Below are 21,775 nucleotides of genomic sequence, written 5' to 3'. Positions count from 1 at the left end.
CTTCCAACGAGGGAGACTCTGCCTGCTCCCATCCCTACCGGCCGGATGCCTGTCAGCCCCTCACCCACGTACCCAAGATGCTGAGGAGCACGGGCAGCAGGAGCAGGATGTGGGTGGTGAACACGGCCACCGCGGCCACGCAGATGAGCAGGGATAGCACCAGGCCGCACAGGGCGCTCTGCACCCCTGCAAGGGAGGACAGGGCCTCAGTGCGCTGCTCTGTGGGCGCTCACAGCAAGCTGTACTGCTGGGGTGAGCCCTTGACCTCTCTGAGACTCCAATTCCCTGTCTGTAAAATGCGGTCATAACAGGACCTTACCCCACCTGCCTTGTTTGGAGTTGAAGAGAACACAGGTCAGGCCCTCAGCCCAGAGCCTAGGCACCTAGGAGAGGCTGGTAACTGGCAGCTGCCATCATGGTCATGACTGTTACTTTTTAGGTGGCCAAAGTCCAGATTGGAGAATGTAGCCAGATGCCCCCGAAGGAGAGGACCCAAACTCCAGCCTCTGATCAGTGTCCTGGCCACTGAGGCACCTGGTTTCCCCAGGGCTCTTGGCCAGGACAGAGTGTGGCTCAGACAGGCCGCTCTGTGCCCTCCCCTCCCAGGTCCCTCTGCCTCCTGCCCACCCAGGGTGGAGGGGCGAGGCTGCCGCTTGCCTACGATTTCCATGAAGATCTGCTTCCAGTGCTCGCAGGTCTGGAAGCCCCGGCGCAGGGCTGAGCCCTTGGGGAAGGCCTGCAGCTGCTGCTGGAGGAAGCTCTCCCAGCGCAGGTAGTCTGAGTAGGTCTGGAAGGAGGATTTGCCCTTGTATGTGGTCTGTGGGGAGAGATGTGAGCCAGTGAGACAGGCAGGGGCTGTGGTCCACCCGCCCTTCCCAGGCATGGCTGGTCTGTTCTGTGGCCACCAATGGAGTGTTGCGTCTGTCGGGGAGGGTATGAACGATTCAATCCAAAATGAGTCCCCACCAGCTTCTGGAGGTATTATGTGATTGTGACAGCAGCACTGGTCCACATGCAACCACAGTCCACCAGAACCCCCTTCAGCTCCCAGGGTCCCCCACGCTCTTGTGTCCACGCAGAGCGCGTGCTGTTCCCTCTGCCTGCTCAGCCAGTTCCTGCTCATCCTTCAGGACTTTCTGGAGTTCCGTCTCCTCCAGGAAGCCTTCCTTGATGCCCCAAGGTGGACCTCCTTTGGGGTCTCCAAACCCTCAGTGCTTCCCCTGCTTTGTCACTGCCTGGCAACCTGCCTGGCCCTGGCAGGTGGGACTGTGAATTGCAAGGGCAGAAGCAGCCTGGCTGGCCCACAGTGCCCAGTCCCGAGGGGTGCTCATGGATGACGAATGAGAGAAACTGGCACTCTCCCTGCTCTAAAAGGTTCTTAAGGTATCTGCTCATCAATTCTGCTCTTGCTGAGTACAATCCAGTTCCCAGGAGGCCTGCATGTGTGTGCATGTGCACGCATGTCTGAGTGCTGGTGGGGTCAGCTTGGAAGTGGGCGCCCTGCCGCGTGGTGAGCGTGAGTGGGGACTTCTCTCCTCCCTGGAACTGCCTGGGGCTTCAGCCTGCAGAGGGAGGTGAGTTCTGACACATGCTGCAACATGGTGAACCTCGCACTGAGTAAAATGAACCAGTCACTGGCTTGGCGCAGTGGCTCACGCTTGTAATCCCCACACTTTGGGAGGCCGAGGTGGGCGGATCACCTGAGGTCAGGAGTTCAAGACCAGCCTGGCCAACATGGAGAAACCCCTCTCTACTAAAAATACAAAAAATTAGCCGGGTGTGGTGCTGCACACCCGTAATCCCAGCTACTTGGGAGGCTAAGGCAGGAGTATCGGTTGAACCCAGAAGGCAGAGGTTGCAGTGGGCCGGAATGGCTCCACTGCACTCCAGCCTGGGCGACAGAGCGAAATTCCATTTCAAAAAAAAAAAAAAAAAAAAAAACCAGTCACCAAAGGACAAACACCGTATGATTCCATTCACTTGAGGCCCCCAAGTTGTTAAATTCATTGAGAAAGTAGAATGGTGGGTGCCAGCGACTGTGGGAAGGGGAGAGGGGGAGTTAGTGTTTACTAGGGATAGAGCTTCAGTTTGGAAAGATGAAAAAAGTTCTGTAAGTATATGGTGGTAATGGTTGCATAACGGTGTGAACATACTTAATGCCACAGGGTTGTATGCTTAAAAATCGTTCAGGCCAGTCGCGGTGGCTCATGCCTTGTAAAGCCAGCACTTTGGGAGGCCGAGGTGGGTGGATCACCTGAGGTCAGGAGTTCGAGACCCGCCTGGCCAATATGGTGAAACCCCCCCTCTCTACCAAAACAAAACAAAACAAAATTTAGCTAGGTGTGATGGTGGGTGCCTGTAGTCCCAGCTACTGGGGAGGCTGAGGTGGGAGAATTGCTTGAACCTGGGAGGCGGAGGTTGCAGTGAGCCAAGATCGTGCCATTGCACTCCAGCCTGGGTGACAGAGTGAGACCCTGACTCAAAACAAACAAACAAACAAAAACAAACAAACAAACAACACCTGTTAAGATGGTTAATTTTACCTTATGTATATTTCACCACAGTAAAAAAAATGCAACCTCAAAAAGACCCATCTGGGTCTTTGAACTGGTGTCTGCATTTGACTGGGGGCTTGCTGAGGGCTCTGAGGCCCCCCTGGCTGGTGGCTGGTTTCGTTGCTTATGCAATGAGTAACAGAAATAAATAGTGGGAAGGAAGTCAGGGCGGGGGGCCAGAGGAGAGTCACCACCACCCCCCCTCCCCGCTTAAGCTGTCACATTGATTCTTAGTCCCCAGACTTTCCCATGTGTTCTTATCTCCACACCTGCCAGAGGGGCACAGGGATCTTGAACCCTCTTCTACAGATAAGGCCAGAAGGGACGAGTAACTTGCTCAGGGACACAGAGCACATCAGGATCCCAGCAAGGACTGAGCCCAGGTCTCTGCACGGAGGCAGCAGGGACACGCTTGCCAAGCTGGGAAAGCCACGTGCCAGGGCCAAGAGTCCCCACAGGGCTCAGGTCAGGAGTGTGTGCATGTGTGTGTACGTGCACACGCGTGCCTGTGCCTCCTCGGGCAGAGCTCAGCGAGCGTCCAGGGGTGACAGAGGCAGCAGGGAGGTATGGGGGATGGCCGGTGCCCTGGCCACCCTGAGGGAGGCTGCCAGGGTCTGGGGCCCCAACCTGGCCTCCCACAGTGGCAGAGGGGGGCATTCTGGACTTCCATCGGCCCCTACAGACCAGAGACTAAAAAATACCATGGATCCCCAGTTGGTGGAGGAGGGAAGGGAAAGGGTGGGGGGAAGAAAGGGCAGAGCTCTGCAGTCAGGGGGCCTGGTTTAGCACTTGACACTGACACCCACTAACTGTGTGACCTCAGGCAAGTCACTCCACCTCTCTGGGCCTCAGCATCTCCCCCCGATCTGGGAAGAGGGCTGAGATCAGAGGTGGCACACCCAGTGCAAGTATGCAGCACAGCGCCCAGCGAGGCTGCCTGGGCTCACCGACTCGAAAGCCATGGAGATCCACTGCACGCGGCCCTCCCTGACGCCCACTGCCCCGTGGGACAGCTGCCCCGGGAGCAGGTTGGGCTCCGGCAGCTCCTTGCACTCAGGGTGCAACATCTGCAGGAAGGAGGAGATGCTGTAGCCTGTGGGGAGAGGCAAGAAAGGGAGTGGGTGGTGGCCCTGGAAGAGCCTGTCCCCTGCATCACACCTGTGCCCACACACTCACCTACCTCTGAGGCTTAGAGTGTTTGTAACCATTGGCAACAGCATTGGGAAACCTACAACATGCATTTGCCATCGGGGTAGAACATGACGTGTGGGCCCCTCCCAGGGACGCCCCTGTGGTGACCTCATCCACACTGGCTGTGGGCCAGTCCCGGGCCCTACCCCCCAATTTTGGAAAGGCTACTCCTGCAGATGTGCCCCACATCCCACACACGCACACCTCTGCACCAGTCCTGTTCACACACAGCCTGCTCACATCCAGAAACCTTGGACTGCCGGCAACACCCCACCCTGGTGTGGACACACTCAGCACAGACACACATCTGCAAAATAGTCCTGCATGCCACACTGTGTCCTTCGGCTGTCTACCTTGGACCACGGCCTCTGTGCCTCCCCAGTCAGTCCATTCTCTCTCGGAGGAACAGCTCCCCACACCCCACGCACCTGAAGGCAGGCACTGGGCCCCGCCTGGCTTCACCAGCTCGGAGTTGGCTGCGATGGCCTTGCAGAGGCGACACAGGTGTCCAATTTCCTTGAAGAGGTCAAAGCTGCTGTCGTAGACAACACTGCCCTTTCCCAAGGAGACATAAGCCGGCCCAGGCCGCTCAGTGAGACAGGGTCTCAGTCCTGGGTGCTCACCCCCAACCCCAGGGAAGAACCTCCAGCAGCTTCCTGCTACCCGTCACCCTCACGTTGCCAGCCTCCAACTGCTCACTCACTGCCCCACCCTAACCCTCTGTCCTGCCCCCACCAGCATCTTCTGCTCCCATCACTGCCCACCCCACACAGGCCCCTCCGCCTCACCTCCTCCCCTTCCCCCACCACCTTCTCACCTGAACTTCTTGCTTTTCTCCCCACCCTCCCAGACAGCCACATCCTCACTGTCCTGCAGGACCTGCCTGGTCCCCCAGCCCCTGCTCCCAGCGCCTGCAGATGCCCAGTGTGGACTGAACACACAGATCTCCTCCGACTCCACCTTGCTCCCGACTTACTCCATGGCTGCCATTCCCGTGTACCCCGCTGGGCTGTGACTAATAAAGGCAAGGGACACCCGCCCATCCTTCCTCCCGGTAATCCTTAGCACCCACTACGTGCCGAACAGTCCCAGCTCAACCAGTGCCTTCAAACACTGAAGAGCCCCACACTGGACAGGAGTGCATGTGAGGGAGGGAAGCCTCAGAGAGGAGAAAGCCACAGCCCAGCTCAGAGCGAGGGGGAGGGCAATGAGGTGTCCACCTGGACTGCCCTCTCTCCATTCAAGTCCCTCACAGGCATCCAGCTTGGACCCTAAACCCAGATTCCTGGGTGAGTCTAAGAGGTCAATGCCGCTGAGTCCTCAAGAAAAACAGGACCCCTATGAGCCCATGGGGGATCTGTCTGGGCTAGAGGAGCCATTGATGAGCCAAGAGGGGGTGTGAGGAGCTAGACGTGGTTCCCTGGACAGGTGCCTATTTGCGAGACTGTTGCAGCTGGGGCCCTCAGCATCTGCCTCACGCATGCCCCGTACCGGGTCTCCAATGACGTGGTTGTCCACCTGCTGAGTGCGGTTGACGCCAATAATGCCAAAGACCACGAAGACCATGGCCCCAGTATCCACCAGTGGCCGCACCGCTGGCTTCCCGCAGCCTGTGTTCACGCAGGGGTTGAAGCCGAAGGTGGCCGAGAGACGGGCCTTGGGCACTGCGAACGGAGTCAGAGCTGTAAGGAAAGGCGGCGCCCAGCTCCTGAGGTCCCCACCTGTGTGCCCCTGCCATACCTTTCTCACTAGGCACGAAGAAGAAGCCTTTGGTAGGCCCATCGGGGCTGGAGCTGAGCAGGCAGCCAGGGGGTGCCATGCATACGCGCCCATGGAAGGGGGGCTTGTGGGACTGGGCGAAGTACAGCTTCCTGTGGAGGCAATGGAGGCTGGGCTGAGGCTGGAAAGGCCAGAAGGAGTCAGGGGAGGTGAGGCCAGTGGGCCGGGGCTGGGGGTGGGGTGTCGTGGGGTCTGGACTTAGGCTCTGCTCCTGCATGGGGATTTGTTCTCAGGTTGAGGGCTGAGGGAATTGCCCTAGGCTGGGGGTCTGGAGCCTGTTCTAGCCCCGCCCCTGCCAAGGCTGACTATGGGAACCTAGTCAAGGCCCTGCCCCTCTGCCCCTCAGCCTCCCCATAGGAGTCATGAAGGGTGGAGAAGACCAGCAGCTTTCAAACTGTCCCCCAGGGGGTACAAAGGTTCAGGAGGGGCCCCAGGGACAACCCTAGCGGTCCCCGCTCAGGGGTCCCCAGCTTTGCCTCAACCCCAACAGTTAGGGAGTCTCTACATTCTATAGGAAGGAAGGGCTCTAGTGTCAACAGCTGGCTAACCACTAGGCCCAGTGCAGCTCAAAGTTCTTTCCAGAATGTTTCCAGCTCATCCAGGCAGGCTGCCCAACCCCTGGTCACTGATGTGTTTGTGCAGAGTGAGCCCAGCCTGAGGCTCAGGGGAGGACAGGCAGAGGCGCCCTCAACCCCAAGTCAGGGTCCCAGGCTGGAAAGGACCCAGCCAGTGCTGTCCTGCCATTCCCCAGCCTCCAAGCTGCACCCCTCAGCCCCATGCAGAGTTCAGACTCCTATAGGTGTTTGACATTCCAAAGTTAGCCCCATCAGAGACCAGTCCCCATGTGTCACCGAGCCCCGTCAGAGACCACAGTCCCCGTGTCACTGAGTTGTCAGAGACCACAGTCCCCGTGTGTCACTGAGCCCCGTCAGAGACCACAGTCCCCGTGTGTCACTGAGTTGTCAGAGACCACAGTCCTGGTGTGTCACTGAGCCCCGTCAGAGACCAGTCCTCATGTGTCACTGAGTTCTGTCAGAGACCATAGTCCCTGTATGTCACCGAGCCCCGTCAGAGACCACAGTCCCCGATGTCACTGAGCCCCGTCAGAGACCACAGTCCCCATGTGTCACTGAGTTGTCAGAGACCACAGTCCCCATGTATCACCGAGCCCCGTCAGAGACCACAGTCCCCGTGTGTCACTGAATTCTGTCAGAGACCACAGTCCCTGTGTGTCACCGAGCATGGCCTTGCACCACTGTTCTCCACCACAATGACAGTGGGACTGTTTCTTTCAGAGCATGTATCATGGTTTGTAATGACATTGCTGTTTACTTGTTAGCTGCCTGTCTCCTGCTAGACGGCCCGAGGGCAGGAGTCACATCTGTCTTTGTCACTACCATACCCCTAGCACAATGCCAGCACAGCTGGAGTCCACAGTTTGTTAAATCAGTGAACGGCGGAGGAAGGAGACCTTCAGCTAAAATGGCCTCCACGGATAAATGGATGTGGGGCTGTGTTTACAACACGGGGAAGGAAACCCCAGAAAAGGTGCCCCTGGATGGCATGGAGACCCTGAGAGCACAGAATGCAGCTTCTGATTTGGCATAGCAGGGACTGGCCCTGTGGCAAGTGAATACAACAGAGGCCCTCCCCTCGCTCTTCTTCCAGCGGAAGGGGCAGGGGCATTAAATAAACATTTTCTGAATGAATGATGTATTTAGAGTGTGGGTGAGTGCCTTGTCAAGGAAGTGCAGCGTGTACTCATTCATTCATTCAGCAAGCACTTATTTGCACTTACTATGCCAGACACCGTGACAGGTGCTGGGGAGGCGGCACCAAATGAGATGGCCAAGGTCCTACCACAGGATGCCTGTGTGCTCCCATGGGAGGACAGGTAACACTGCAGGTCAGCACGGTGGCAGGTAGCAACGGGACCAGGAGAGCAGTGGGTGATGTATGGAGAGAGGCTGGATGTGGTACTTGGGAAGGGACAGCCTCTCCCGCGAGATGACTTTTGGACAGGGACTTGAATCTTGAGAAGTTGTCTCACATGTGAGGAGCTGGGGAAAGCATTCTAGGCAGAAGGAACAGCAAATGCAAAGGGCCTGGGAGGGAAAGGGGCCTGGTATGCTAGAGGGACAGCCAGGTGACCACTGAAACCCCTGAGGAGCTATCAAGGCGGGGAGCAGCTCCTGGGCCCGTCATCTTTGCCAATGTTCTGCACTCCCCAGCCCTGGGCAGAGACCCATCTGGGCAGGTGGGTGAAAACAGACAGCAGTTTTTTTCTTTTTTTTTCCTTTTTTTTTTGAGACAGAGTCTTCACTCTGTCGCCCAGGCTGGGATGTGCAGAGGGTGCCAATCTCGAGCTCAACTGCAAACCTCTGGCCCTCTTGGTTCAAGCGCATTCTCCTGCCTCAGCCTCCTGGAGTAGCTGGCTCAACTACAGGCGCACCCGCCACCATTGGCCCAGCTAATTTTTTGTACTTTAGGGTAGAGACGCGGGTTCACCGGTGTTAGCCAGGGGATGGTCTCGATCTGCTGACCTTGTGACTGCCCCCACCCTCGCCTCCCCAACAGCTGCTGGGGATTACAGGCATGGGAGGCCACTTGCACCTGGCCAGAGTCTTAGAAGGGGGTCTACTGGCATCCCTCAGGGCCAGGTGCGGTGGCTCATGCCTGTAATCCCAGCACTTTGGGAGGCCAAGGCATGTGAATCACCTGAGCTCAGGAGTTTGAGACTAGCCTGGCCTACATGTCAAAACCCCGTCTTTACTAAAAATACAAAAGTTAAGCAGGTGTGGTGGTGCACACCTGTAGTCCCAGCTACTCAGGAGGTTGAGGCAGCAGAATCACTTGAACCTGGGAGGCAGAGGTTACAGTGAGCCAAGACTGTGTCACTGCACTCCAGCCTGGGCAACAGAGTAAGACTCCGTCTCAAAAAAAAAAAAAAAAAAAAGAGAGGGCCTGCTGGCATCCCCCATGTGAAAAGAGAGAGAAAAGAGAGAAAAGGGCAAAGCAGCAGCCAGGCTGATGGGCACCGGCTTGTCTGCCAGGCTTTGTTACCGGGTGTGCTGCTGCTCCTTGGTGGCCACGTAGAAGCTGAAGTCAAACTTCCAGCCCCGCTTGGCATCACAGGCCAAGGTCGTCAGCATCCACTTGCGGGAGGGGCTCGCCGCCTGGAGCAGCCCTACTGTAGACATACAAGCGGTCAGCTTCTTGGTGAAGTTACCGAAAGGCGCTCTATACACCTAAGCAGTGGGTTGACAGAGACAAGACATGTGACTCGGGGGGGCTGCCTCAGCCTGGGCCAGCCTCAGGCTCCGTCCCCTCCCTCCTCGGCATAGTTCACCCCGTCCCAGTCCTCAGAGTCGGGGACAGAGCCCTGGGCAGAGGCTTGGGAGGCCTGGGTTTGAGTTCAGCGCTTTGGCAAATCCTTTCCTCCCTCTCTGAGCCTCGTTTCTTCCCTCAACAATCGTTCACTGAGTGTCTGTCCCATGCCAGGCACCGTGTCAGGCTCTGAGGGGCACGGTCCCTACCCTTGTGGAGCTGGCAATGATGATGGCTTCCAAGAATAAGGAAGATAAGACAGGATAAATGGCAGGGAGAGGAGGACAAGGCGAGAAAGGCGCCGGGGCAGGGCTCTGTGGGGCCCAACAGGGGTGCCGAGACCTGAGCGAGCACCAGGGAGTCAGCCACACATGAAGCCAAAGGAAAAGCTTTTCAGGCAGTGGGAACAGCACACGCAGAGGCTTAGAGGCAGGAAAAGCCTCAGAAACCTCATCTTCCAAGTGGAAATATAAATCCTGAACAAACAAATTGGCACGTGTCCCTGTCACCATGGAGGGTATACCATGTTAAAGAAACACAAATGAGCCTGGGCAACACAGAGAGACCCAGTATCTACAAAAAATAAAAGACAAAACTAGCTGGTGTGGTGGTGTGTGCCTGTGGTTGCAGCTACTCAGGAGGCTGACGGGAGAGGCTCGCTTGAGCCCAGGAGGTCAAGGCTGCAGTGAGCTACGATCATGCTACTGTGCTCCAGCCTGGGTGACAGAGCAAGCCCCTGTCCTCCCCCCAACCCCCCCAAAAAAGAAAAAGAAACACAAATGACCCCCACGAAGGGGAAAACTCAAGTCTGGGCCTGGGGACTCCTTTCTGCAGTGCTGGAGCAGCTACCAAGGACAGCAAGATTCCTGGCCGCCACTGCCCGAGGAGGGACTATACCCAGGCGTTCTGCACTGCACAAGCCTCACCTTACACACCTCCAACAATGCTGGCTGGTGCTTGTCACATCCCCATGTCACGGATGAAGAAACTGAGGCTCAGAGAGTAAGTCATCTGCCCAAAGACACACAGTTAATAAATGGCAGAGCCAGGATTTGAATCTAGGCCTGGCTGACTCAGAAGCCTAAGCTGCCACCACTTGGCAGGTCCCTGTCACAGACAAGGCTGGTTTGGGGCTGGGGGGTCTTCATCCTCAAAGCTGCTTCTCCCTATGTGGCCAGTGCCCACCAGTGTGGCCCTGAGGGCCCCCCCGCCCCCAGTGGTGGCGGCTTGCTTCACGATAGCCCAGGCTCACCTGGAAGGAGGGCACCTCTCCATCCCCAGGTGACACAGCCTGCCAAGGAGCAGGCAGGCTGGCATTGAGGGAGAGCCTGTAGATAGCGGGGTGGCCCTGACTCTTCACTTTAGAGATGTACACGGTGCCCAGGAAATCTATGAACAAATAAGGGATGAAAGAGAGGTGAACTTGACCTTGACTGGCTTCTCCTGACCCTGGAGCAGCCCACCCTCAGCTCTGTCGACTAACGAGCTCAGTCCTGTCCTTGGGCTCATCTCAAAATGCTGGCTGCGCCCCTCTCTACTGGACCAGGCCCATGACAATAATAGTGGGGGAGGTGGTGGACACAGGATGGGGTGGGAGGGATGGTGGGGGAGCTGGTGGGCACAGGATGGGTAGCAGGGATGGTGGGGGAGATGGCTGGGCACAGGGATGGGGTGGAGGGATGGTGGGGAGTGGTGGGCACAGGATGGGGTGGAGGGATGGTGGGGGAGCTGGTGGGCACAGGGATGGATGGGGGGATGGTGGGGGAGGTGGGGGCACAGGGATGGGGTGGGAGGGATGGTGGGGAGGTGGTGGGCACAGATGGGGTACAGGGATGGTGGGGAGGTGGGTGGGCACAGGGATGGGGTGGAGGGATGGGTGGGGTTGAGGGTGGTGGGCACAGAGATGGGGTGGGAGGGATGGCTGGGGGAGGTGGGTGGGCACAGGATGGGGTAGAGGGATGGTGGGGGAGGTGGTGGGCACAGGGATGGGGTGGGAGGGATGGTGGGGGAGGTTGGGGCACACTATTTAGAGATGGGGTGGAGGGATGGTGGGGGAGGTGGTGGCACACGGATGGGGTAGCAGGGATGGTGGGAGGTGGTGCACAGGGATGGGTGGGGTGGGAGGGATGGTGGGGGAGCTGGTGGGCACAGGGATGGGATGGGAGGGATGGTGGGGGAGGTGGCAGTCACTGCGATAGGGTGGCCCAGATAGCAGAGGTGACAGTGATGAAAGGCATCCTGGTGAAGGTGTGCCAGTGATGGTTCAGGGCTGGTGCTGGGAGTGACAGTGGTAGGACAGAGGTGGTGACAGTGCCATAGGGTGACAGGGACAGACAGAGCTGCCTGATGGGGGATTCATTCCCCCAGTACACTTGTCTCAGCACCCACCTCTGAGGGAAACTCCAGCAGGGATAAGCCAGTGTTCGGGGCCTGGGACGCCTGCCTCTGCCCCTGGACACTCAGGATGGCTTTGGTGCACAGGGAGGGCTTGGGGGGCACCACAGCCCAGGGTGTCACAGGAGCCTACTGTCCTGGCGGGATGGCAGGTGAGGGCCCCAAATTCACCCCCCATCCCCAGCTCCTCTGCAGTGACCAGGAACACACAACGTCCATCTTGAAGGAGAATCCAGAAGGAATTTTATCTGCTCCCCTTACAGGGCCCCCAACCCTAGCACCAGGGAGGATTTCCTCACCCTCCACCCCCAGTGCTCACCCTGCAGGGTGGCCTCAGGCCGGCTGGCCCAGGGAACCCCCGAGCCTCGCCTCTTCTTCTCCAGGGACGTCCGGATGTTGTTCTGTAGGCTGTGGGGCTTCTCCTGGAACAGACCTGCCCCACAACACCACGTCAAGGACAGCAGGACAGCAGGGCATCCCGGGCTGGGCCCGATGGGCAGAGGCAAGAGGCTGGGATCTGACACAGTCTCAGGAACTGGGGCCCAGGGACTGGAGGGGTGGGTGTGTGGGGTAAGAAACTAGGAAGAACTTTTACAAAATCAAATACCAAACTTTTAGGAATTTTAGGCCCAGAGAAAGGCACCATCAGCCTGCCCAGAGAAAACCACTGAAATGCTCCCTGCTCACCCTCTCTGTGCCACTCTGCCCCCTGCTCACCCTCTCTGTGCCACTCTCCCCCTGCTCACCCTCTCTGTGCCACTCTGCCCCTGCTCACCCTCTGTGCCACTCTGCCCCCCCTCTGTGCCACTCTGCCCCTGCTCACCCTCTCTGTGCCACTCTGCCCCTGCTCACCCTCTCTGTGCCACTCTGCCCCCTGCTCACCCTCTCTGTGCCACTCTGCCCCCTGCTCACCCTCTCTGTGCCACTCTGCCTCCTCTGTCGGGTAGGGATGATGCCACACTTCCCTTGGGGGTGGGACATCACATCCTCTGCATCCAATTAACAGGAGTGACTGTTAGGGTGACCCAAGGTCATCAGCTGGCAGACATGTTGGGAGACATATATGCCCGTTTTGCTTCAAGCGTTGTGTGTTAGCCCTTTGGGTTTTTTAAATTAGAAATGAGAGAACTGCACCTTCAAAGTTTTAACCCTCACAGCCATCCTGAGGCTGTTCCCATGAACCCCACTTGATGGAGTGGAAAGCAGAGGTGAAGGGACCTGCCCAGAGAGGGACTTGCCACCCCATTGGGGTCTGGCCTTGCCTGCCCCTTGTAAAGCTGAAGCACTCTGCTGCACTCTGAAGGGGTCTCTCCAAGAGGCAGTTCTCAGAGGAAGAGGTACAGGGAGCAGGGGCTGGGCTCTGGCTGGGGTCCTGGCTGGGCTGTGGCTTGGGTCCTGGCTGGGCTCTGGCTGGGGTCCTGGCTGGGGTCCTGGCTGGGGTCTGGCTGGAGTCTGGCTAGAGTCTGGCTGGACTCTGGCTGGGGTTCTGGCTGGGGTCCTGGCTGGGGTACTGGCTGGGGTCTGGCTGGAGTCTGGCTGGGGTCCTGGCTGGGGTCTGGCTGGGCTGTGGCTGGGCTGTGGCTAGGGTGCTGGCTGGGCTGTGGCTGGGGTCCTGGGCTGGGGTGCTGGCTGGGGTCTGGCTAGGGTCCTGGCTGGGCTCAGGCTGGGCTGTGGTTGGGGTCCTGACTGGGCTGTGGCTGGGGTCCTGGCTGGGGTGCTGGCTAGGGTCCTGGCTGGGCTGTGGCTGGGGTGCTGGCTGGGGTCCTAGCTGGGCTCTGGCTGGGCTCTGGCTGGGGTCCTGGCTGGGCTCTGGCTGGGCTCTGGCTGGGCTCTGGCTGGGGTCCTGGCTGGGCTCTGGCTGGGCTCTGGCTGGGCTCTGGCTGGGGTCCTGGGTGGGCTCTGGCTGGGGTCCTGGCTGGGCTCTGGCTGGGGTCCTGGCTGGGCTCTGGCCTGGTCCTGGCCCCAGATGTTGTCAGGGAGCTTTGGGGTTTGTCCATCTGTGGAAGGGGAGCAGGCCCTTTGGGCAGGCAGGAGACCCGTGGTGGCAGTGATGATCAGGAGCAATGCCACGTACTGGCAGTTGGGGAAAGGAGCTGGGGACGTGGCCGGGGCTGGCTCCAAGGTGCGAGGGGCTCTTCCGGCGCCTCTCGGAGCTGCAGTGGATTATCACACATTTGGCCGCCATTGCCAAGGGGAAGGCTAGGTTAATCTCAGCACCGCCCTAATTAAATAAAGGCAATTACAGCAGGCAGCAGATCTGCTCCTGTGAGCTGGAAGCACTCACCCAGGCATCTTCTCATTTGGTTTCTAACTGCCCTGGCAAAGTCAGATGACCTTGGGTTGACTTTGCCTGCCCCTACCCTGCTCCCCCTCTGTAAAATGCGGCCTGGGCCAGCTACCTCAAAATCAAGGAGCCATCTCTATCTTCCCTCCTGGCTCATTCCCAACTCTCACTCCGTCACCAAGTCCTGTGGAAACCGCCTCCTAAAAACCTCTTGACTCCACCACCGCTGCTGTCAGCATGCTGGTCCCAGCGCCACCAACTCTCCTCTAGAATACCCCACCAGCCTCCTACCCAGCCTCCCAGCCAGCTTCCACCCCAGTGCCCCAATCCACCTCCACACAGCACCTGGGAGACTCCATCACCCCACTTCTCCACTTAAACCACGTGACTAGTTTCCAGTGACAATCAGAATAAAATCCAGACCCCTCACTTCAGCCCACCTGCCCTATCCCAGTCCACTGGGCCAGCCTAGCTCCTGCAACTGCCTCTCTCAAATGTGGCCTTGGTCTTTCCCACCTCTGCTGCTCTCCTCTGCCTAGACTCCTCCCTCCTCTCCCCTCCCTGCCTGGCTAACCCCACCCCTTCCCTCCTCTCCCCTCCTCACCAGGCTAACCTCTCCTCTTCCTCCCTCTCCCCTCCCAGCCTGGCTAACCCCTTCCCTCCTCTCCCCTCCTCACCTGGCTAACCCCTCCTCTTCTCTCCTCTCCCCTCCTCACCTGGCTAACTTCTCCTCTTCCCTCCTCTCCCTCCCAGCCTGGCTAACCCCTTCTCTCCTCTCCCCTCCTCACATGGCTAACCTCTCCTCTTCCCTCCTTTCCTCTCCCAGCCTGGCTAACCCCACCCTTCCCTCTTCTCCCCTCCCTACCTGGTTAACTCCTCCTCTTCTCTCCTCTCCCCTCCCAGCCTGGCTAACTCCTTCCCATTCTTGTGAGTTTTGGCCTAGACGTTACTTCCTCCAGGAAGCCTTCCATGATGTGGGCCTTTAAGATACCCTAGTCTTCCTCCACCAAAGCTCAGATCTACTATTACAGTGACTAGTCTCTAGAGCTGGAATATGAGCTCCCTGAGCTTGGGAAGCCTGTGCCGCCTGCCCACTGTACCTCCCCAGAGCCGGCATCCAGCAGGCACCCAGCAAGCATCTGTTAAATGAACTGTGGGAACACGGGGGCTCAGCAGTGAGTGGGATTTGCCTGAGGTCAGGCATTGATGGGGAGCCAGGATCCTGCATCTCTCAGACCAACAGCCTTTGGGACCTGGACACCTGAGCGGGCCGGGGACAGCCTGGCTGGAAGCCTCACCTGAACAGGTGATGCAGGAGATGCCCTCGGCACTCAGGTTGTACTTGAGGTCCAGCAGCACCTGGATGTTGGTATCAGGCCGGAAAAGGAGCGGGGCCCGACTGGCAGGGCGGAGCCGGCTGGCGAACACCAGGGACAGGATGAGGATGGAGACGAACAGCCCTGTGAGGAGATGGCGCTACACCAGGCGGGGCTGGACCCAGCTGGTCCATTCCCAGTGGGGCTCCCAAGTGCCGGCGAGACAGCTGCTCTGGTTGTGGTGGAGGTGTGGGGGTGTCCTAAGGGCGTGGGGGAAGGCCCTGCATGCCAGCCCGTGGGCAAAGCTTACTGGGGATGGTCCTCCAGGGCCAGGGATCACTTGCTTTGTGGTGTCCTGTGGGGTTTGACTATAAGCTATAATCTAACACTACTGGACAAGAAGCGGCAGCCACCTAAGAGTACCTCGTAGTTTATAAAGAGCTGGTGCACTACTTGATCTCACACAACTCTGAAATCCTGTTGAAGATGACAATAATAATAGCACTTAACATTCATGGAGCACTTACTACGTGCCATGTGCTGGGCTGAGGTCTTTATATATACTCTCCAACTACAGCTGCCTTCCTAGCCACCGTTCTCGTCCTCAATTACAGAATAGGAACTGAGTGCTAAACAGACTGGAATAGCCAAATTCACACAGCTAGGACTCGGCCAAACTGGGACTCAGACTCAAGTGGGTCTAACTCCAGGGCCCATGCGTGGCATGCTCTGTGCTACTGCCCAGTGTGAGTGGCTGGCACACAGCAGGGGCCATTGAGCAACAGCTGCTGTGACCAGCTTCATTCTGCACAGGAAGGAGCCGGGGGGTCGGAGAGGGAGAGACCCCAGCCCAGGCCTCTGACCCTGGGGCATCTGCGAGAGGGGGTGGGCTCCCAGTTCCTGTGTGTTTTGGGGGTGGAGCTGCGAGACAGGGGGAGGGGCAGAGGGCCCACTTACCCACAATCACCCAGCGGCTCTTGACGGCTGACCACAGGACCCAGTGGTGCAGCAGCTCCTGCAGCTGCACAATGAGCTGGCCGCGGCTGCCCGTGTTGGAGGCTGGCTGCAGACCCTCGGGGGACACAGACACCAGGGACACGTCTCCCAGCTCCAGTGACACTGCCAGGGCAGAGCAGTAGCCCGTCAAAGCCTGAGTCAAAGCCCACTGTGGTCCATGCTCGCTTCCAGGGAAGCCCAGATGCCTGGTGAGGAAGCCCGCAGGCCATCTTGTCCAGTCCCCAGTCTCAGGACCAACTTATCAAGTGTTACTCCCCGGGCAGAGGTAGTGCTGGGTCTTGCTGGGGTCAGCAGGGCAGGCCTGTGCTAGCTCTCACCTGGCTCTTCCTCGACCTCCAGCAAGGGGATGTCATCATCCAGGTAGGGTATGGGACCCTGGGTGGGGCTGCCTCCAACCTGCTCAGGAGCAGCAAACACGTCTCCGGGGAAGTGCAGGGAGCTCTTGCGGCCGCAATTCTGGTGGCAGCTGTGGAAAGAGTAGGGGAGAGCGGTGAGCCAGAGGGTCCTGGGTACCCAGGGAGGGTGGGGCAGGGCCCTGAGGATCAGATGAACCCAGGTATCACAGTGCTGCTGACATCACACACAGGATGAGCACCCCAGACTTCTGGGAGCTGGTCACCTGGTTTCTTTCTAGTACCGTCTACCCCAGGGCCCTCAGGTGCCAGTCTTCCTCCAGAGAGACAAATGGTGACAGCAGACATTACCCAGCAAGAGGGGATGACAACACACAGTGGCCCAGGCACTAAAGTGATCAAATCAGGGGACTCATTCCTCTGCTGCTGTGTGGCCCAGGGGCTCTGTCACCAACTTAATACTCAGGGGAGCCAGGAGGAGGGAGCAGGGCAGGGCTGAGAGTGTAGCTGCGTGGCCGAGGTCTCAGCTGGAGTGAACACATGAGAGACACAGCTCACCCTAGGGACTGGGCACCAGAATAATCCTTATGGCTGACACGAGCGCTGTGTGTGTGGCTAATACCACTGCCATGTGCCAGCAGTGAGCTGGGAGCATCTGCGTGGATTATCTCACTTAATCCTCGTGAGACTCACACACACAGGGATCACAGCTGTTTCATAGAAAAGGAAACTGAGATGCAGAGGTGAAGTCACCTGCCCAGGGTTCCACGGCTGCCGAGGGAGGAGGTGAGGCTTGAAGCCCACGTCTGACTGACTGGGAAGATGACTGCACCCAACAGGACCACTGGGGAGACAGCCCCAGGTGGGGCGGGGGGCAGAGGGGAGGCTTATTTGGTATCTCTGTAGAGATCAGAAAAAGGTGCCTTTTCCCCACGACGCTGCTTCTATGACATGAAACTGTCATGGAAAACAGTCAAATCTGAGCGCCCATGGTACAGAGAACAGTGTCTCTGCCAGGGCACCTGTGTGCAGTGCCAACCCGCACCACCACAGCAGAGTCCTGAAGGGAGAGGATGTGAGTGGGGAGAGCTGAGGAGTCCGTCTCAGGCCCAAGTCTAAGCTCCTTGCTGGGCCCTTCTCTCCCTCCAGCCCCTCCGGGGCTCACCATGGGCAAGTGGACATTGCTGACCACCACTGGCCAAGGCCTTTATCACAATGAGTGGGCGCTGTTCCAAGCCCAGAGCCCCTCCATCCTCCCAGCCCCAGGCAGCCACCCAGGCCTGATTCAACTCCACCACCATCCCCCTCCCTCTTCCCAACCACCAGGCCCACAAGACCTTTCCCCCTAAACCTCCAGCAGCAACTCTGAACTGACCTGTTCAACTCTGCACACGGCTCACTACATCTACAGACGAGAACCTGAGGACACTCAACATGGTGGCTAAGAGTGTGGGATCTGGAGGCAGAGTTCTTTGGTTTAAATCCAGGCTCTACTGCCTACTAAATGGGTGACCTTGAAAAAGCTGCCCAACCTCCCTGAGCCATTGTTTTCTCATCTGTAGAATGGGCACAGCAAGAGAACCCAGCTCCCAGGGTTCTTTGGGAAGTGAATGGTGATGTCATCAGTCTTGGACAAAAGTGCTTTGCTCATTTCCTGGTGACACTGGTGACCCCAAATTGCAATTATTGGATGGAAGTATCTTCTCCTTTCCTGTTCCCTGCCTGGCACAGGACTGGGCATACAGAAGGCTTCTGGAAGAGAGGGTGGTGCGCTGAGTGGCTCACAGAGGCCTGTTGTGGATACCTTGCTTGGGAAGAGGCCCCGCCCGACTTACCTGGTCTGGCAGGAGCTCTCCAGCGGTGCCAGGTAGAGGCTCCAGAGGCCCAGGGCTGCAGGCATGGTGACAAGCACAGCCAGCCAGCAGCAGGACACGATGAGAGACATGAACAGCCAAAGTCGTGAGGCTGGATCCTGTGATGGAAAGGAAGAGAGGATGTAGCTGGTTGGACCTGCAGTCAGTGGGCCTGGGTGCCCCCCTGCAGCCAGAGACACCAGGATCCCAGATCGCCAGACTGAGGCAATAGGAGAGGCCAGGGCGTGCCAGATGCCAACCACCAGCCTCGCTGGTGGTGACACCAAGGGCTGGTATCAGGGGATACAGCAGCACAGGAAGGATCCACACCTTGAGTGGAGGCTCTTGTCTATCTGCAGCCCACTGCCTGGAACAGTGCCTGGCACAGAGGCAGTGGTCAGTAGCTGTCATTACGCGAATGAATAGGGGACAGAGGAAGACACATCCCGTTAGACCAAGCCATGTGTTAGTGGCGGGGCGGGGCGGGGAGGGACAGAATTCTGCCACATGAAGGAGGCAGGGACCCTGGGGACTAGGAGCAATGGGTATGTTCCAGAAGTACGACAGGGACCACACAGGGAGGTGCTAGTTGGAAGGAAGCTGTAACCACCAACAGAGCAGCCTGCACTCTGTGAAACACTTTCACCATCATCCTCGCATCTCAGTCTCTGGATAATCCACACATGAGGAAAGCGAGGCTCAGAGAGGTCACGCAGCCTGCCCAATGTCACACAGCAGAAGCTGAACCCAGCTCTGCCTACCCTCCAGAAGTGATTCTCTAGAAGGACCTGGATAATCCTAAAGCATCTGCTGGGTTCCAGAGGGGCTACTCAGCTCAGGTCGTAAAGTCTCTCAAAGACTTGGGCCAATTCACTGTCTTCCCACACCAAGAACCCAGCCTGGGCTCAATGCCTTCTCCTAAGCCCCACTCAGAGGCAGCAAGAGGAAGTTAGCGCGAGGAAGGAAAACACAGCCAGAAGCAGGCAGAGCGGGACTGGCCGTGGACTTGGTCAGGCTTCTCACTTACCTGCTGTGTGATCCTGAAGAAGCCACTTTACCTCTCAAGGGTCAAGTTTTTTTTTGGAAAATAGGATGGTAATGGTACCTTTGTCAATTACCACGGTAATGAAGATTAAATGAGAAAGAGCTTTGGAAACTGCCAAATGTCCTCCAGGGTGGAGGCTAGATTACTACTACTGAGGATCCCTAATAAATGCTGTCTGGATTATTATAACATTCACACTTGTTAAGTTTGGGTAATGGGTGATTCGTGACAAAAATGAACTCTAGAGATGAGGCAAGTACCTTGGGGTGAAGGCTATATGGCCACTCAAGCAGTGGTGGGAAGAGCAGAGACCAGGGGCTAGGTATGCATGGGCAGGTGGGAGGAATGGAGGGCAGGTCCGCACCTGGGAGAAGACGTTAGCTGCGTAGGCGGCGGCCGTGGTCAGGGAGGTGAAGAAGGTGGCCTTGCCTGCAGTTTGGACGGTGTGGATCATGCGCAGCTGTGGGTCTTCCAGGTGGGTGGCCTGGCGGTAGGTGTTGATGAACACAAAGACGTCGTCCACACCTGTGGGAGGGAGTCCCGGGCCAGGCTCAGGATCATTCTGCTGTCTCCAGGATCAGGCCCAACCTGGCCCTAGACCAAGTCTAAGTGGCCTCCTGGGAGGTCAGGCTGCAGGAGTCCTGCTTCTCAGCTTAGAGTGTGGAAAGACCCCTCTGACTAGCTCCTCCCACCAAGAGTTCAAGCTCCACCCACTACACTCCTTGGCCCCAACCTCACCCAGAGCTAGGTACCTTCTCCCACATCCTGGCCTCCTTCCCATACTTCCTGGGCCTTTCCCACCATCCTCACTTCCATCCAGCAAACCTTCCTGCTCTCTCCACTCACCCTATGCCAAGGATCTGCCCAGATTCTTTTTGTTTGTTTGTTTGTTTTTGAGCTGGAGTCTTGCTCAGTCGCCCAGGCTGGAGTGCAGTGGCGCGATCTCGGCTCATTGCAAGCTCCGCCTCCCAGGTTCACACCATTCTCTTGCCTCAGCTTCCCAAGCAGCTGAACTACAGGCGCCTGCCACCACGCCCGGCTACATTTTTTTTTTTGTATTTTGAGTAGAGACGGGATTTCACCATGTTAGCCAGGATGGTCTCGATCTCCTGACCTTGTGATCCACCCACCTCGGCCTCCCAAAGTGCTGGGATTACAGGAGTGAGCCACCGCACCTGGCCCACCACCCACATTCTAACCCTGCACTCCAAGGCTCTAGGCCTCAGCAGGAGCTGTGTAGAGCCCCCAGGAAAGCCAGGCTTTGTATCCAGGGAGAAAGGGGATGCGGCAGACTTCCCATGTGGGAGGTGCACTGCCATGGCAACAGAGGCGACTCACCAATGCCCACGATCACGAAGGCGGCCACTCCATTCAGGATGCCCAAGTACTGGATACCAAAGACCACGTGGTACAGGAAGAGGGCCACCAGGCAGCTGAGACCAATGCTGGCAATCCCGAAGAAGGACAGGAACACTGGGCAGGGTAAGAGGCACGAGGGAGAAGGTGGGGGGACCCTCATGGGACACAAGCCCCATTAGAGTCCCTGACCTCAGCTGGGTCCTGTCTCTTCCCCCCAACCCTGGGCACTATTCACGACTCTGTTCCCAGCACAGGCACAAGGCCAATTCTCAGTTTTCCACGCCCAAAGAGGGCACCGGACAGGAGGCCCAAGTGGCAGATGGAGCCATCCCTGAGTAGGTCAGGCTGTCCTCCTCTTTGCAGACTTTACCTCAAGAGCCTTATGAACATCACATATGACCTGGGGCTAGGAACTGTGTCTGGATCCCTGGCACCTTACAGCATCTGGCACATAGTTTGGTGCCCAGTAAATATCTGTTGCATGGATGAATGAATGTCTTTCCCATTTTGGAAAGTATTACCATTGTTTGTCTGCTTGGGCAGTAGAGTGTGCTTACTGTATACACACAGGAGTAAGCAGCAGCTAGTGTCCACGCTAGCAACTAGCAGCACGCGGAGGTGAAAAAGTGATCGGGGGCAGAGGGCTGTTGACTTGGGACCCAAAATAGGCTACAAAGTAATCCACAAAGGAATACAATACCCCAGGCTCCCCAACACAAGGCTATCAACAGGAGACAGATGATCAACAGGCAAAAGGTCCAACTGTGCAGGGGCCCAGGGTAGAGGGTGTGACCCAGGCTGGTACAGCCCAACCTGCCTCCAGGCCTCAGTCTGTGTGCTTGGGGTTGAAAGATGATTTATTTGCATATCCCTGTGTCCTCAGCTCTGACATGCTGGGTTCAAGAGTATTGCGGCATTCTTGAGAAGGCAGGCTCTGGGCAGACAGGAGCACCCTGGGAGGGGAGAAGGGGGCTGGCTTGAGAGAAGCCCTACCTGAGCAGGAGGTGAGGATGTAGACCAGGGCGGCGATGCAGCTGCTGCTGATGAAGGCCAGGAGCATGTCATTGTTGAAGGTCCTGCGCACTTCATAGTCAAACAGGTCTGTGCCCCCATAGAGAACCTGGACTTTGCTGGGGGAAAGGAGGACGTGGAGAGAAGAACAACAGGAAGAGGGTTAGAAATGGCTGTGAACATGTGGAGGAGGATCAGGAGCTGTCCACTTCACCTGTGACTCTGTACCTCCGCTGGACATCAAAATCACCTGGGGGCTTCCAATTATCCTGATGTCCAGGCCAGGCTTCA

The 21,775-nt window shown here is 57.7% G+C and overlaps 1 protein-coding gene across 1 annotated transcript in view; it reads right to left on the bottom strand.

The window, feature by feature from the left end:
* Positions 1-4: 4 nt before the first annotated feature.
* The window catches only part of DISP3 (dispatched RND transporter family member 3), a 55,858-nt gene continuing 34,087 nt past the window's right edge, over positions 5-21,775 (bottom strand). The window contains exons 4-19 of the mRNA XM_017887911.1: positions 21,467-21,603; positions 20,453-20,587; positions 19,479-19,639; positions 18,052-18,188; positions 16,181-16,329; positions 15,804-15,965; positions 14,829-14,990; positions 11,566-11,679; positions 10,105-10,241; positions 8,589-8,773; positions 5,487-5,617; positions 5,238-5,410; positions 4,175-4,301; positions 3,503-3,648; positions 658-817; positions 5-186 (exon numbers count right to left, since the gene is read on the bottom strand). Of these exons, the coding sequence (XP_017743400.1) occupies positions 53-186; positions 658-817; positions 3,503-3,648; positions 4,175-4,301; positions 5,238-5,410; positions 5,487-5,617; positions 8,589-8,773; positions 10,105-10,241; positions 11,566-11,679; positions 14,829-14,990; positions 15,804-15,965; positions 16,181-16,329; positions 18,052-18,188; positions 19,479-19,639; positions 20,453-20,587; positions 21,467-21,603 (2,350 nt within the window). The 3' untranslated portion in view covers positions 5-52. The remainder of the gene's footprint in view (positions 187-657; positions 818-3,502; positions 3,649-4,174; positions 4,302-5,237; positions 5,411-5,486; positions 5,618-8,588; positions 8,774-10,104; positions 10,242-11,565; positions 11,680-14,828; positions 14,991-15,803; positions 15,966-16,180; positions 16,330-18,051; positions 18,189-19,478; positions 19,640-20,452; positions 20,588-21,466; positions 21,604-21,775) is intronic.

The sequence above is a fragment of the Rhinopithecus bieti genome, unplaced genomic scaffold (genome assembly GCF_001698545.2).
Source record: "Rhinopithecus bieti isolate Rb0 unplaced genomic scaffold, ASM169854v2 scaffold_16234, whole genome shotgun sequence".
Lineage (NCBI taxonomy): Eukaryota > Metazoa > Chordata > Mammalia > Primates > Cercopithecidae > Rhinopithecus > Rhinopithecus bieti.
The sequence above is the reverse complement of the archived record's forward strand: the minus strand, read 5'-3'. Positions and strand labels throughout refer to the sequence as shown.